This window comes from Vanellus vanellus (genome assembly GCF_965231255.1).
Source record: "Vanellus vanellus genome assembly, chromosome: 2".
Classification (NCBI taxonomy): domain Eukaryota; kingdom Metazoa; phylum Chordata; class Aves; order Charadriiformes; family Charadriidae; genus Vanellus; species Vanellus vanellus.
In genome coordinates, this window is record NC_138906.1 from 4,295,215 (window position 1) to 4,311,961 (window position 16,747).

The window sequence follows — 16,747 nt, forward strand, 5'->3', positions numbered from 1 at the left end:
ATATCTTACTGGTTCTTCTGCCGAAGGGATGTGAGAAAAAAAAATCCCAATGCTTCTTCCGAGTAGGGAAATTACCCCTGACCTGGGATCCAAGCCACTGTGGATTAAAGCTCTTTGGAACGAGAAGACCATTATTTTTTTTTTTTTTTCTCTTTATATCCACAGTAATTTGCCTCTTCAATGGCATACAAATTAAATCCAGCTGGAATGGCTTTTTAATTAAAATCATACTTTGCTTATCAGAGTGAGAACGCTTAACTGATTACAAAAGAAACGTGGAAACCTCTGGCATCCTGTTCCCCGTTCTCCGGCCAGGCTGTGCAGCAAACTCACTCTGCTAAACCATGTGTAACCCTTTGGAGACTTGCCCACAGGAGCTCTCCTCATCCCATTTATAGACCAGAAAAAGTCAGATAGGACATAGAGAGTCTCTACAAAAGCGCTCTCTTTCTCTGGTTGAACCTGCTGGAGTTCACTCTTGTTTTAATTTGCTGACTCCTGGCAATTCCCTATGGAAGCAAAGAATCTCTATACATTTAATTTCAATTCCTCGGCTGAGCTGCTATTTAACTCCGTAGGCAACTGAAACATTTCCCACTGTCTTGAAAGTGCCCTCAGGCCAAAGGCTGAAGTCAGATCTGACCCATTGCTAGCAGATATACCCCACCACCCCACTCCAATGGTTAAGGACCTCTTTTTTCCACAAGCACTATCATCCAGGCTTGTTGCCAGAGTCGGGTTATTTTGCTGGAGGCCTCTCCATATGGTGACAACAAAATTGATGGGTCACACTAGGGGCAAGGCTGGGTCACACACAAGTTATGCCACCCACCCACCTTGAGGTGTTCCCTGAGGAACATCTCGTCTGCCACAGGCTCTGGGTCACGGCGAGAGCTGCTGCTGCCTGTGCTACATTTGGGTTTCAACCTTCCCGGGTTGCTGCCGTAACAACTTTCACGAGCATTAAACTCACAGTGAGACCCTCAGACGGCACGGCACAGCAAGGTTAACGTCAGCGACGCCAAGCTGATTTATTCTGGCTGAGGATGGTAACTGCAGGGTAGGATTTTCCCAAGCACAACTATTAGTTAAATTCCGAGGGCTGAATGAATATGTGACGGAGTGCCTGCATGCTTTTATCTTTCTGTTTTCAGTGCCAGCTCCTGCTAGGGAAAGGGATGTCGAGGCAGATGCCAGAACTGAGGTCTTGAACCCACGCTGTTTGCAACGATCCTATGGGACCTTCCATCAGAATAGCACTGTCACAAGAACTCAGCTGCATTTTCCTTACAGACAGAAAGGAGATCAGATACTACTTCAGTTGGGAAAGTTACTCTATTTTTAGCTCCGGTAAGACCCTTGCAGCCACAAGGTGCTGGATTCCAGAGGCTGAAATAACCATCTCCCAGACAAACCCAAGAACAGACACGTTGTTCTCCAACCGTCTCCTATATAATGAGGAAAATGCAATTTTACTCTTCCGCTCCTCCTGCCCTCTCCCTCCTGACACCCAGATGTGCTGCCTTCAGTTCACACCATTTAAAAGCCACCCGTTTGCAAGAAAACATAACCTTGGGATACCCCTGATATACTCCACAGGAGACACCAAACTCCTGATCTCATTGATCAGGATTTTCTTAGATTCTTAAATACCTTTAAACTCTACATTTAGTCCAATATTCTATTTCCAGGCCTGTAAATTGTCTTCCCCAATTAAATCTTCTGCTGTTGAAGACAGTTGGAGATCCCCAGACTCTAATACTGAACATGCTTCAAACCAATAATTGTGACCGAGCAGCTTTCAAAACTGAAACTCTTCCACTATCTGATCTGTGATGTAAAATACAGGTCATTATCTTTGTGGTATTTCCCTCCTTCCCAGAAATGGTTGTGCTGTCATTTAAAGGTGGGGCATGTTCTGGCCATTTTCTGGCCTGAAAAAGAAAGTTTAAAAACAATCCATAAAAAGGAATTATCTTTTTTTCTCTATTCACTCTTCCATCAAGAAAAATAACTCTGAACTTGTTAACTTTTCCGGTTTCTTGATGTGAAGAAAAAAGGGAAAAGCTACTCTGTTTGTCCTCCCTCATCAATCAAGAATTAAAATCCCCAAGGATAAATATCGCCCTCACCCCCTGCGACTTTGCAAGTGAAAAGACTCTCACCTTCCTGCAAATATTCCTCAAGTATAAGGTTAGGTTTTTTGTTAAGGAAAATAGATTTGGAAGACAAATGGTCAGCGAGGTCTAATGTGAAGAGCTCAGTCAAGGTTCTTTATATCTTGGCCTTAAGATTAATTAAATCTCATTTCATAGCAACCATGTACACCACACTCCAAGGTCAGCTGCAGCCTCTAATTGGGAGAGCTGTGCAGAAGTATCACGGTTTCCCCACTGTAGACCTCACTGTCGGTGTACGATATCGGTTTTAAACTTCTCTCCCTCTCACCCAATTGCTCACCCCTTGTATGCAGTTGGAGATGGTTGACCGCATCTCTTCTGGAGAGAAGCCCCATTTTTAAACTTGCCATTGTTAGTTTGGTATGGTGTGAAGGATCCAGGAACTCCCTGTTGCTCGTATGAGAACAATCGAAAATATTAATCCCCCTCTCCCTCGCCTCTGAAACAAAAGATTTACAAGAAACAGAGCGCATCTGCTCTGTGGAACACCATGCCGGGACTGTCAGCCCAACCCCTGGCTGGACACTGAGCCTATGGCCAGGATCATCCTGTCTCTCCTCCCTAACAAAATGCTTCTTTCCCGTCACAACCATGACCCCCATGAGAGCCTGAAGGATGACACTGTTGGTTGGCACAGGAAAGCCCAAGTCCACTGTGGATGCATCCCTCAAAAGAAGAGGTGAGAATGGGAGAGAGCAGTGACCCCTGTCACACACAGAGCGAAGCCCTCCGGTTGGTTTTGAGTTTCCTGCGACAGGAACGCGTCCTGCAGCGTGCCCAAAGGTACTCACACATGCCTTCAAAACACAAGAGACCATGGGGAAGGTTGCCAAGAGAGGCATCATTGGTGGGACCTTCCCACTGGAGAACTGGCAAAGCTGCCATACTGGGGGGGTAAAGAACTGGCAAAGCTGCCCGTCTCTCAAGAAACCAGTAGCTTTCCAAGATGATCCGTTGCCATCTCCTACTCTCACCAGTCTCAAAGCCAAGCATGGATGTGTCTCCAAGCCTGGTGACCCTTCCATTCCTGCACTGGCAGGTAGATCCACACTGTGATAATGCCTTGCTCCTGCTAAAAGTGGTTTTGCCCTGCTAAGTTTATCCATAAGCAGGAGGGCGAGCGCTGCACTGCGCGCAGTATCACACACCAATCGCTCCCCCCACACAGCAGCTGAATAACACACACATCATAGAGGTGGGCTCCTTCTGCGGCAGTCCCTGTGACAGACCACACATCCCTTTCAGAAACGGGCCAACCTCCATCGCGAGAGAAGCCGGCTTTCTGGCTCTCAGTGCTGCTCTTGGTAAGGCTGTTCACACATCTCGCTCCCCTCCCTGCTACAAACCACCCCACGCCCAGCCACCTTCCACCCCATGGAGCGTACAAACACTCCTGCACCGGCACGAGCCCTTTACTTCACAAGATCCTTCCATTCCCCAACGTTGTCACGAGTGCACACGTAGGGGGTAACCGCACCGTCCCCACGACACCAATCTGCAAGGCTAATCTAGCCAAACGCTAACTATGAAGTCTTTATGATGTTGGCAGACAAAAGCAATAAGTGAAGGGCAAGTGAAGGAAGTATATTTTTTCCTCATTCCCAGATTGGATTTTAGGCATTCAGACCACCGCTAGCAGAACGTCCATGTACAGCGCCTGGAACTGACCTAAGAAGCTCCTCAGCTTCATCCTGTGCCTGAACCGCTGCCCCTCTCCGGCTGCAGCTGAATTTATTGGTTCATCTCCTTCCACTCGCGGTTACCCCAGCGGATGCTGTTCCTTGCCTGTACTTCTCCCCAGGCTACTCTGCAAGGGAAATAAGCATTTATTTTTAGGTGCATTGTACTCTGACTGGTTGGGCTCTCCTCCCAGGGCTGCAATATATATTTAATACTCGTTTCCAGAACTGACAGCCCAGGAAGCTTGAGTGGCGAACTGGCAGAGAAGAAAGAATTATGAAGCAGAGGGGCATCAACCTGCCAAGCGTTTTAATACCCCGTCTAGCAACAGAGACTTGACTTTTCAGCAGTCGCGTAGTGGGGAAGAAAGCGAGCCCGAATCAAAGGCACAGTTGCCGTTTTATGATGATGGTGATTTCAACTGTGCGGTAACAAATCCTGTCAGATCTGCAGGAGAGAGGAACAGGAGGGGAATTACGCCATTAGAGCAATACGCAGAGAGAAAATGTACTGGGAAAAGGCAGTAGAGGAGAGACAACTGCCCCTGGGCTGCTCGGCGTTCCCCGCACGGGCTGTCCCTGGGGGTGCTGCAGCTCTGGGATGCTTCTAGATGGTGGCGGTCCAAGTGGGATCAGCAGACCTGGTGATCAACCTGCGCAAGAGGTTCAGCCCAAATGTGGGACAGTTCCACAACTGATCTACCTAAAGGCTTCGGCTCCTCAGCTCTTTGCAGCTGGAGTTCATGACTGCTGCCCTCATGCTTCTCTTGCCCGTTGCTCCCAGCTGCCGCTCCACATGATACTATAACCTCCTCATCTCCCTCATCCCACCCCTCACCATACCCCCAGGCAAACACCATGCTGGGACCGCAGGTCCCGGACAGTCCTCGAGGCCTCCGTCACAGCTTGCAACAGCCGCTTGGACTCTTTTCCCTTCTGCATCTCTTTTTCCAAAAAGTAAATACAGTGCTGTCGAGCACATTAGGTGGTTTTCCTTCAGAAAATCGCAACCTTTACTCAGCCCTTCACTTTGGTATTCTTCCACAACTGAACTCCGTGTTACTGGAAGATGCCCCTTCAATAAATCCCGGCTCTGTTTTATCTCCCTGCAACAATACATAGCAAAAAAAATTGAACAGACAACCAAAGCTTCAGCTTTATAGCTAGGTTTAAAAATATTTCCAGATGCTTATTGGTCCCTTAAGACATCTCTGAGGCCCAGGTCAAGTAGACCCAAGGCAGCAAGCTCCAATTTTTAATTTCCTCTCCACCTACAAAGCCATCAGGGCTCGGCTAACACAGTTTAACCACCAGAGATGTTCGGCTCTGGGAACGGCCTCCCAGTCAAAGGAGCACAACAACAAAGTGAACTTTAAGAAGCGGAAGGTAAATAACAGTATGAATACAATAGGAGCCCTATGTCGGCAAGGACCTCAAGGAGACAGAAAGGTTGCTCCTGCCTCATATCCCCAAGCTTGTAAGATCCAAATTAAAACAACAGCTAAGGTGGAAGGCCAAAATACACACACCAACATTATGAGTCTCTTCCTCACGGCACGTAAATTGAATTATAGTGTAGATCACGCACTTCCAGCTCAACTTCAGCCACTGACAGACATTGAACCTAGCGCCTCCGAAAGATCAAGGTACCAAGATTGATGGATCTCTAAAAGTAACATCTGACACCACAGTTTTATTAAGTGCTATTATAGCCATGATCAACTACTGATATATGGAACATAATATTTTTTTTTTTTATTAGACCAACTACTACAGCTAGAGGAAAAAAAAAAAGAGCTTTTGAAGCTCTTTAACTCTGAAACACACTCAGGAAACTTCAGGATACGCATAGGTCTGAAATAACTGTTCTGAGTTTTGTCAATTTAATTAATTACAGAAAAAAGGAGCAATTAGCACCTGCAGAGCAGATGAATCACTTAGCTGGGGAGGAGCTGGTAGGACCATCAGCCCTTGTAGGACTGCAGGGGTGGGCAAGAGTTATCACCTCTGGGACAGCAAGAAACTAGCAGGTGGCGAGACTTGAAGAAAACCGCGGCACGTCATAAAAATCAATGTCTCCACTGACTTCGAGGTTTTTAATGCCCAGCGGAACCTTGAAGGTTAATTTGTGGGCTTGGCTTTCGGAGATGCGCTGTAGGTCTATAAGACAGAAGGATGGTAGCCATGGTTTTGCAACGAGCCGCTCTCTCCAACCAGCATCCTTTCCTTTCATCTCGTCCCACTCACAAACATCTTCAGGCTAAATTCACAGCAATTACGACTCAGCTTTGTTTCTCTTTTAGACCTCAGGAAGCATTGCCATGCCTGAAAGTATTTTTATATTTTTATATATATAAGTATATATAAAAATATATATAAAAATACATATAAATATATATATATATAAAAATACATATTTCATTTGTTCCAATATAAGCTGTTCTTTCTCTTGACAAACCTTGCCTCATCTGCATCGTACGCAAACAGCCTCAAGACAAACCCCTGGCATACTGTTTGCCGAAACGTGTATGACTTCCCAGGGGAGGGAGGAGAGAGCGGGGCAAGGAGGAACAGAGGCTCATTTTGCCAAAAACAGTGCTGCAGAAGAAATTTTGCGGAGAGGACGGAAGAGCACGAATTCCTGCGCCCAAAAAACGCAGCCCATGCCCCAATGGCAAAGCACCGGCTCCAGAAGGTGAAAAAAGCTTTGCGCAGAGGAACTGTGCAAAAAGAGAACTGTACGAGAGTCAGAGAGCGGAGCAAAACAGAAGGGGCCGGAGAATTCTTTGAGAGGAATTATTGCAGCACTGGAATTAAGCGCACGGCGTAGCTGAGAACCATACAGCTCCACAGCCGTGTTTAATGTCATCCCCCCCCCTCCCAAAAAAAAAAAAAAAAAGCAGCCCAGCAGTCGAGACTTGAGCGTGTCAGTAATTCTTCATGTAGCGTTTGGCCTCCTTTCGCTGCCCTGTGATGCTGGGATCCGTCTCAGCAGCAGCGCTTCTCTCCCCGTTTGAGTACGTCAAGCAAAAAAGAAAACCTGGTCCCATTGTGAAAAAAAAAAAAAAAAAGCTGGAAAAAGCCTCGTTGCTCTTAAGAGCCAGGGCGAAAATGAAAAATAAGCACATAAATGGATGCAGACGTTGCAGGAAACAAGCAGCTTGTTTCAATCCAGGCGCTTTCGTGCTTGCACCGTGCTTCGAAAGGACCCCGGGGCAATAGGAAAGCCCTGTGTCCTCCCCAGGGAGGGAGTCCCAAGGGGGTCCTCAGCCCACAGAGCGGCTCCATCACCCCTCCGTGCAGCTCCCGGTGCGCGGCAGGACTCGGCAAAGGGAAGAAAGCATTCCTTGCCGCGTCCCCCCAAATCACCAGTCTTCCTTCGAGGGAGGGTCCCAATGGTCCTGGGGAATGTCTCGCTCCCTCCCTCCCTCTGCAAGAAAGCACATCTGGCAGGGCAGGGGTTGGGGGTTGGGGGGGGTGGGTGGGGAAGTTTTAATCTCTGCTGAGCAAAATTGTGAGGGCTGTGAAAGGTGACTTTAAAAAAAAAAAAAAAAAAAGCAATAAAAATTAAAAAGCGAGTGCACCTGTCCCGCGTAGCCATGAATGGGATGAACTTTCGAAAGGGGTTCACCCCGCCCCTGATAAACAGCTAGGGGTCTGTCATGGGAAAGATGCCATAAAAAATAATCACTGCGTTCGCTTCGAATTAGAGTTGAATTTGGCTGCAGCAGAATGAAGGTGGAAGAGGTAAAATCTCCAGCAGGATTTGGATTCTGGCTGTTTCTAAGCTGAGTACATGAAAATGCTGAGTGTCATTGTTGAAGCAGCTTTTCATTTTGTTGCAACTGTACAGAGTTGTTACAGATTTTTATTTTTTTTTTTTTTGGGGGGGGGGGGTAATGTGGACCACATTTGGTATATTTCATTTTCTTTCCTTTTTGCCTTGCAAAGGGATACCTTCCTTAAAGTTCGATCTGCAGCAGCCTGGCCACTTCGGAAAGATGAAGTCAAAGCTGCTTTTCAGTAACGAATAAAGCAGGCTGCAGGGAAAAGCTCAGCGTGAGCGGGTTTTCTTCTTTTTTCATTCTTACACAACACAAGAGAAACCCGGGGAGGGATTCAGCTCAGAGCTTAAGATCTCTAAATGTAGGTGTCTACCTGAGGGTGACTGAACTGCCGCTGCAGTCAACGAGGCTTCAAAAAGGTCCATAACGGAGGCGCGTGGTGCCATTTGAGATAACTTTATCTTCCGTGTTCGTAGCATCCACGCGGGGCTGGCGGACAACACAGCATCTACAGGGGCTTCGCTCTCCAGAAAGAGATGATGTGGGTCAACGGGATCTTTCCCTGCATCTCAAATGGCCCGAGAGCAGACAGCTGATATGAACCTGACAACACTGCTGGCCACAACGGGAGCTCAGAGCATCTGGGTCACACGTAGACACCTACACAGAAACGCCGAAACGTAGGTGTCCTAATCTGCACGGTGAATCCCACCCCGAGGTCACCCGCAAGGAAGCTCACAGAACGATTAGCTGTGATAGACAATGACATTTATAAGGGCCCTGGAGACACTGGCTGCTCAGATGTTGGTTGTGATGTTACAGATCACCAGGTATTAATTGAAACATCTGTTAAACACAGAATCAAGGCTGCACTTCCGAAGAAACTTCTTTTAAAAAGACACCCAATAGATTTCAGCTTTACAAAGCAGACACAAAGTATTAATACTTTCCCCTCCAGACAAGAATTACATTTAAATGGATTTATTTTTTTCCCCTTCCCTCTTGAGATGTAGTTTCACAGGGATGAAGATTAAAAAAAATGCGGAGCTCATACCCAGCTTCCCAACTGCCTGTCAGGGGTAGGAACATCCCTGAACCTGCTGCAAAAGCAGGAAGGGGATCATGAGGATGGTGGCTCAGCAGATGGAGTTGGGGTCTCCGTATTCAGCTCCTTTGGTCTCTTCTTGACTTTAAATCACTGCAAATCAATGAAGCCAAGGCGTGACATGCAGAAGAGCCAACCCACTAGAGAAATGCATCGGAAAATAATTCTGATTTGGTTCTGAATTAGAAAATAATCCCAACTCAGTTGTAATAGTTGAATTTAAAGGCAAAGGACAGAAGTGTAAGTCTCCATCTCCCGGCAGTGCAAACAGGGAAATGGATGGTTAGTGGCTGCCCTGGGGGTGAGAAATCTACCTAATGTGACTAACGGAGGAGTTTAAGGCTGTTAGCAAACACTGTTCCAGTTGACTGGAAAAGTGACTTTGTTAATGTGAAGTACATCAGGGTCTCTAAAATTCACGTCCAGCTCAGAAGCTAAAACAGGTCTTTACGTCCTGGAAATACTATCTATATGTATTTATATATAAAAGTTAGTGCTGTAGATAAAATCTGGCACAATAAACCGCCAGTGAAGCAACGCTAATGTGTGTTTTCCAGCCTTAAGCAACCCACAACACATACCCCTGCGCACAAAAACGTCCCTAAATCCCCTCTGTAAACCAACCACCTAAAAATTACCGAACCGAGTTCCGATGTCACCTACGCTAACTCCATACCAGGGCTGCGCCGACTACAGGGCACCGCATCTGCCTTGCGTCCGCACCACTGCCGGATGAGTGGGGGACGGAATATCGGAGGCAAGGACCGTCACAGCAAAGAAATATCGCACCCGCTTCCGCCTCTTAACCTTACCTGCTCGCTTCCAGCAGGTCAAGCCGTGTTCACGTAGGCTATTTATATTTGTGCAGATTGGCAATTATTAAACATAAGTGCTCTTGCTATTATAGCTCTTCCCTCATTAGGCTTTATGCACGAGGCTAAGCAGTTTACAAGTGATTTGTTGCAGAGCCAATAGCCAGGAGATGCTTCTAACAAAGCTGAAATTTCAGGACAGAAAATGTTGGTACTTTATTAACAACAGCCTTATCAGAAAGAAACTTTGCACGTTTATTTACATCTCCAGAAGCTTTTAGGTTCTCTAAAAAGCCAGTGCTCAAGAAGTCCGGTATCGCCCCACTCAACAACTAAAAGGGCTGTATCGTGATGCAAGGAGCATCCAGCAACGGGTGGCTTCAGGGAGCCCATCTTCTTCTCAAACCTTCCCCAAGGCACTTCCTAAATACTAATGAATGAACTCTCCCTGCGTTACGAGTCTCGTAATGCGAAAGGTGAAGCTCGTGCCCGGGGAAATGAATCATCCCATTGAAATCCCTAGTGGTCAGGCATGAAGCCAAGCGAGCTGCAGGTTGCTCCAAAAGGCAACGGTGACAAGAAGACTGCTCAGCTGGCGAAGAACCTTCCCCAGCCACACACAGGACCTCCTGGCCATGGTGTTAGCTGTGGGTGGAGGCCACTCTGATGGCTGGCATCACTTCCCTGCTCATCTCGTACCTCCAAACAAAGGCTCTGATTTTTCTTCCACTGCGGTCCTCTGGGATCTCATTTCCAGAGGCAAAGACATCTCCACTCTTTCCTTGGTTCCCACCCAAATGAAGCTGTGAGAGCTCATGACTTCTGGAAAACATCTGGGAGCGTGGAAGGGAGGGAGCAGTGAAAGCGCAAGCCCTCAGCACTCATTGAGGGAAACTTTGCCCGGCTGCATGGGGCAGGAGGACAAATCAGTGGTGTGCCACAGGCAGGCTTGGCAAGTCTCATGGAGGGAGCAGGAGCTTTGGACCTCCCTGTCTGTCCATCCATGCTCTCCATCCCACCTGTTGGGCCTGAACTCCAGCCCCTCCTGCTTATGGGGTCTCCAGGCATCTCCAACCCATTTTGTCTATGTTTTTGGCCCACAACTGAGGTTTTTTCTTGGCTGCATTTCTTAGATTTTGGTTCTTACAGAGGACTTCCTCTTCTTTCCAATACGGAAGAGAGAAAGTTGATGAGACCAGAGAATGGAGCTATATTTAATCACACAACCTTTCCCAGGCATTGGGAAACCACATATCCATTTCCACCAAGGCAGCGTGATGCAGCAGTGATCGCATTCTCAGCAGTGAAATGACACTGCCACATTTGTGCTGACCTGGTCTGAGGGCAGGAGGTGACCTACCCTGTTCACAGAACCAAGCAAAGTCCCACTCCTCATCAAAACTTGAGTAACAGTTTTTATTCCACACAGATAATTTGGCTCCTTTCCTGAATTTGAGCCACAGATGCCATACAGAGCATGACAAATCTCTTCCAAGTGCACTCAGGTCTGATTTTATTAAAAAAAAAAAAAAAGAAAAAAAATCATCTTGTCTTGGGTCTCATTGATCTACAGAGTGTCTGGTGCCCTTCCTCAGACTGCCAATAAACGGGACACTTGATGCTGGACAGGGAGATATTATTCCTGTCCCTTTTCCCTCTCTTCTCCATCTCCAACAAAGATTTGTGTTTATGAGCTAGCCCAAATACCACATAACTTCCCAGTCCTACCAGACTCTAAGCCAGCACATGATGTGGCAAGTGGAAGATTGGTTTCCACGAGATACCAGTCTTTCCAGTTGTTTCTGCTGAAGACTATCTGGTAAAGAGAAAAAGCTTTTTTTTTTTTTTTTTTTTGTAATTTTTCCCCCTGAAAAATAACAGAAACTCTGTATGTTTCCCATTTCCAAGGCCTTGCAGTCGGTCCCTCGGGACAGCTGAAACACCTCTTCATGACACTGGTCCCATCACTTAGAGTCATAGAATCGTCTAGGTTGGAAGGGACCTCGAAGATCATCGAGTCCAACCTTCAACCTAACACTGCCAAGTCCACCACTAAACCATGTCCCTCAGCACCACGTCTGCCTGTCTTTTAAATACCTCCAGGGGTGGTGACTCCACCACTTCCCTGGGCAGCCTGTTCCAATGCTTGATAACCATTTCAGTGAAGAAATTTTTCCTAATATCCATCCTAAAGCTCCCCTGGCACAATTTGAGGCCATTTCCTTTTGTCCTATCGCCTGTTACCTGGGAGGAGAGACCAACCCCCACCTGGATATACCCTCCTTTCAGGGAGCTGTAGAGAGCGAGAAGGTCTCCCCTCAGCCTCCTTTTCTCCAGGCTGAACCACCCCAGTTCCCTCAGCCGCTCCTCACAGGACTTGTGCTCCAGACCCCTCACCAGCTCCGTTACTCATGAACCCAGTTACTTACTCACGCCCCAGTCGCCCACTTGCAAAACGTGTTGAGCACCTCCCTGCTTTGCATCCACCAAATACCGCGGCCCCTCCTGGGATATTCAGGTGAGAAGAGACAAACACCGCTCAGAAAAGTCGCGCCGCTACGAAACAACGAAGACAAGAACAAAATGTAACGGCAGCCCCACCAGTCAGCACCGCTCGGACCCAGCACGAAACACAGCAGCGCACCCTACTTTGCATTTTTATCTGGTTCAGCCCTCTGGCTGTCACACCACTGCTGATATCACAACGGGAAGGGATTTGAAGCAGAGTATATTTAAAGCACTGTAAAAAGGGGGGAAAAGAAATAAGATGTATGTACCCCCTCCTTCCCCCCAGATTCCCAAGCCGGGCAGTTTTCTCTGTCCATGGTCCCACCTGCCTCCTGATGCTGAATATTTGGCGACTATCCCACTTTTTAAAAAACAGCCTGGGGGACTCATCTCCTTCTATGACACATCATGATTCCCACCCTGCCCGGTTCTCCGGAGTTTTCCTGCTGGAGACAGACCTCTCGGCTGCGGGGAGGGTGCGATAATTACGGTGTGAATCCCCCCTGCCGACACGTTGGTGGGCCGGAGCAACACACCGTTGGAAACAGCCTTAAATATTCCACATATTAATTATTTTTTTTTCCCCTCAGATACTGTGTTTTTGCCTATTTTGCTCTTTTGCCTTGTTATGTCCTAAATAAGACTTTCCAAAATATATGTACTACTGAAAATATGTACTCTGAAAACTTTCAGTGTTATAGAGAGGCAATGAGACTTTCAGAGCTACCCAGATACGGGGTTGGGCAACTGGTTCTTCTGGATGGCTTTAAATAAAGTCAGTCATGCATTTATACATATATAAATTTAATAAAGCGTACACCCAGAAATACACTGGGGTTTTGTGGCAAGGCCTTTGTTAAACACAAGTTGTCATCGCCAACAGATCTTTGTGTTGGACGCAGGAATTCAGCTACAGGATTCTAGCGAGGACCTGGCCTCTTCGCCGAAAACATTGATTTTTTTCATTTTAAATGTATTTGTCTCACTTCTCAAATTCTCAGTCAATGACAGGGTGAAAGAGATGCAGATACGGCTGAAGCGGATGTCCTGTGAGCTTAAATTTAACTGAATTTTTACAATGAACCTATTTCCAGCTGCTCAGACTGCTAAAGGATCCGATCGGAGTTTTTTATTCCTTTCCATCACATATCTACTTCGTGGCTGGGGCAGAATAAAACTCCGAAGAAAAGCACGAATTACACCAGCTGGACAGATTTGGCTAATTCAACGAGCCTGCAGTCTGAAGGCACGTGGAATCCACCAACTGCTTTGAATTATCCACATCTCATTTACAAGACACGCACTGAAAAGAAAATAATAGTCCAACCTGTAGCTCTCCAGGCCACATTATCTCAGTTACACCCTGGAAAAGGTAAAACTGACCTAAAAGGGTCACTAGTACCTAAAAGGGATTATTCTGGATTTACACCATGCCCCCACCACCCCCAACTTCAGCACTTTTCTCCAAAACCTTAAAAGCCGATCCTTGCAGGAGGCAGGTCTCTGGTGAGCGTGGTCTGATGAACGACAGCAAATGAGATCTGCCTAATTCCCTTTTTTTTCCCCCGCATTTGTACATCACGAGAGGCCGAGGTGAAAGTTTATGACAGCAATTAGAAACCACACGGCTGCAACAGTTTTATAGCACTGAACTTCTCGGTCAGCCAGTCGTTCTCGTTCAAAGTTTTTCCAAGGACACACCAATAAAAATTATCACAATAAATTGTAAGAAAAAAAAAAACAAAACTCCACTGAGCCATCATAGGTCCCCAGAGCCAGGTTGTTACAGTTGCAGAGTTACTTCTGCTTTAAAAATGAGCACCGAAGCCCAGGTTTAAACTGAGAAACAAAAACAAGGGGGATTTTCTCTAGCATTGAGGCACTTCAGCATTAGTCACCTTGCAGATCAGCACTGATAAGGAGCATGTGAATCTCTTTAACCCACTAGTATGAACCAGGTCCCGGGAACATTAACACAACGAAAGAATGAGAAAGCAACCCAGGGTTGCACGAAACCGAGGGCAAGGAAGTGAGATAAAGTACGAAACAACCAGATAATAAAAGGGTTGAAAAGGAACCAGTACAGGATTGCACCTAGGCTGTGCCTTGCCATAGTCCCAAAGCTTTAGGGGTTTGTGCTCACTGAATGCAGCGCTCAACCCAAGAACGCCAGCGTAAGGGCCCGATCCTGCCACCACTTGCATGTTGAACTCCAGCAGACTACGTGACTTAACTCTCTGCAGCATCTGGCCCCACAGGACCTCTTCATACCAACAATGTTTGAAGAAATGGGATTTTTGTGTGTTTTTTTTTTTTTGCCATGGGCTTCAGTGGAAGTGAGAGTTGGAGCAGCTCCAGCAGCGGACGGGAGCGCTGCCCCCTTCTCATTTCCCCAGCTCCAGTCCCAAACGTGAGCTATTTTGGATCTTCCCTAAAGCAAAGTCTGTAGAATTCCAGGAACTCATTGCCTGGTCATTTGTTCTTTTAATATTTTAATCCATTTTCCCAGCCTGTTCTTCCTCAAATAAAGTCTTTGACGACGCAGATGGCTGGGTGGCTTATGGTGGCAGCCAAAATAACTGAAATAAGGCCATTTGCCTCATTTCTTAAGGGACAAGGGGAGAGGAAAGGAGAGATGAGGGATGCAGTGACAAATCTGGGTTACCTTCCCCTCTCTGAGGCTCGCCTTGGTTAATCTGATTCTGCTTGCTGGAGATCGGAGTGGCTTTGCGTGAACCACTGTCACTGTCTGAGCAGAGCAAGAGAAGCGACTCACACCCAAGTACAGATGGCTTAACCTAGTTCCTGTGGGCAACCTCACCCAACCCAACAGGATGCTGGTGAGGCTGTCTCACCTTTTGAAGCGAGGAAACAAGTGTGGGAGAAGATCAGAAGCAAGAGGGAAACTCAGCCCCAGACAGCACCCGGTCCCGTCATCCCCCCCCCCCGTCCCCCCTCCCCCCCGGCTACTGAATCAAAAGGAGAGGTCTCGATAGAAATCATATGGCGTAAGGAAAGAAGCCGCAAGAACAAAGCTTCAGCGAAATGTGCAGAACCCCATGTCTGCACTGTTTGCACAGAGAATTAGCTTTTGCGTGCACACGGGGGTGTGTGTGTGTGTGTGTGCGCACACAGACACATCGCCAGGAGAAACAATTCCATTTTCTAATTCTACGCCGTGCTACGAGCCATCTGCGGCGGGGGAGGAAACGGCACTGCCCCAATCAGGGACCTGCAAGCATGGAAATTATAAGCAGAAGGGACACAGTGGCCAGAAAACACATCGTTTGCTCCCAGCTTCTGCTCTTTCCTCAAACAGTGCATCCACGTGAGGTCTCGGTGTCAGAGAGCAGCACTTTGCTGAACTTCTCATGGGCGGCTGTTCTTCAACCAGAGGACGGTCCTGTCCGAGAGCCCCCTGCTCTGCCGCTGAATCGCCTCTTGGAAATTTCATCCTGTTATCCCCAGTTTGTTGTTTTGTTTTTGGGTTGTTTTGGTTGGATTTTTTTTTTTGGGGGGGTGGGTGGGGTGGGGGAGGGGAGGAGGGCGAAGCTTTGCACGAAACAGCCAAACTCCTGAACAGAAACCAAAGCAAAGCGAAAGCCGGGCTGCAAACGGGGATTGACATGCGAAATCAAGAGCCAGCGCAGAATTAAAATGCTACAACCCCAAAGTGAATTCCTCTAGCTGAGGAGAACCTCTCGCTCTTGAAGAGGAACCATTACCTTGAACAAAAAGGCAACTAAAAGACTGCTCTTTTCTATGTTATCCGGTGTGGGGGGAAAGAAAGCCGACAAAGACACACCTGCCTTAAACCGACAGCGCTCTCAAAGTTGCCCAAAGTTTGCCCGGAGCGAAACCGATAAACCCCAAAAAGGAGCGGTCGCCCCGGGAAAGGGGACACGACGCGCAGCGGCACCGCGGGCGCGGAGCTCAGCCCCGCCGCGTCCCGCCGGCAGCACTCACCGGGGAGAGGAGGCAAGCGAGCAGCGGCACCACGACACCCAGGACCGCGCACTCCATGCTGCCCACGCCGCAGCGGAGGACACCCCAAACTCCCGGAGCTGCTGCGGCGGCGGTGGCGGCTGATGGGCAGCGCCGAGCTCCGCTCCCGGCGCCGGCTTGAGCGCATCCAGGGAGGGAAGGAGGGAGGGAGGGAGGGAGGAGGGACAGAGGGAGGGAGGGAGGTGACAGCAGCAGCACCACCACCACCCTCCCGGCTCCGCACGGCTCCGCACAGCTCCGCCGGAGCCGACGGCGACACCGCCTCCCCGAGCGGGGCGGGTCGGTACCGCCCCCCGCCCGCCCCCCGCCCCAGGTACGGCCGCGTCCCGGGGCCGCCCCTCCGTCCCTCTCCCGCCCCCCTTCCTTCTCTCCTTTTGCCCCTCCACTATTTTCTCCCTCCCCCTTCCTTTTGCCCCTTCTTCTTTCCCCCTTCATTCGTTTGCAGTTCTTTTGCCTCTCCCTCCTTTTTCCGCCTCTCTTTTTCACCCGTTTTTCTTTCTTTTGCGTTCCTTTCTCCTTTTTTCCTCCCTTTCCCTTTTCCTTCCCCCCCTTTTTTTCGCCCTTTTCATTTTTTCCTTCCTCTTTTCCTATTCTTTCCCTTTTTCTTTCTTTTTCTTTTCCTTTTTTTTCCCCCACTCTTCCCCCTTTCTTCCCTCTTTCTCTCTGATTTCCC

At 48.1% G+C, this 16,747-nt stretch overlaps 1 protein-coding gene across 1 annotated transcript in view; it reads right to left on the reverse strand.

The window, feature by feature from the left end:
* The window catches only part of VIPR1 (vasoactive intestinal peptide receptor 1), a gene marked incomplete at both ends in the record, with an annotated part of 118,897 nt that extends 102,805 nt beyond the window's left edge, over positions 1-16,092 (reverse strand). Inside the window, one exon of the mRNA XM_082479925.1 lies at positions 16,036-16,092. Coding sequence (XP_082336051.1) covers positions 16,036-16,092 — 57 coding nt within the window. The remainder of the gene's footprint in view (positions 1-16,035) is intronic.
* Between the last annotated feature and the right edge of the window lie 655 nt (positions 16,093-16,747).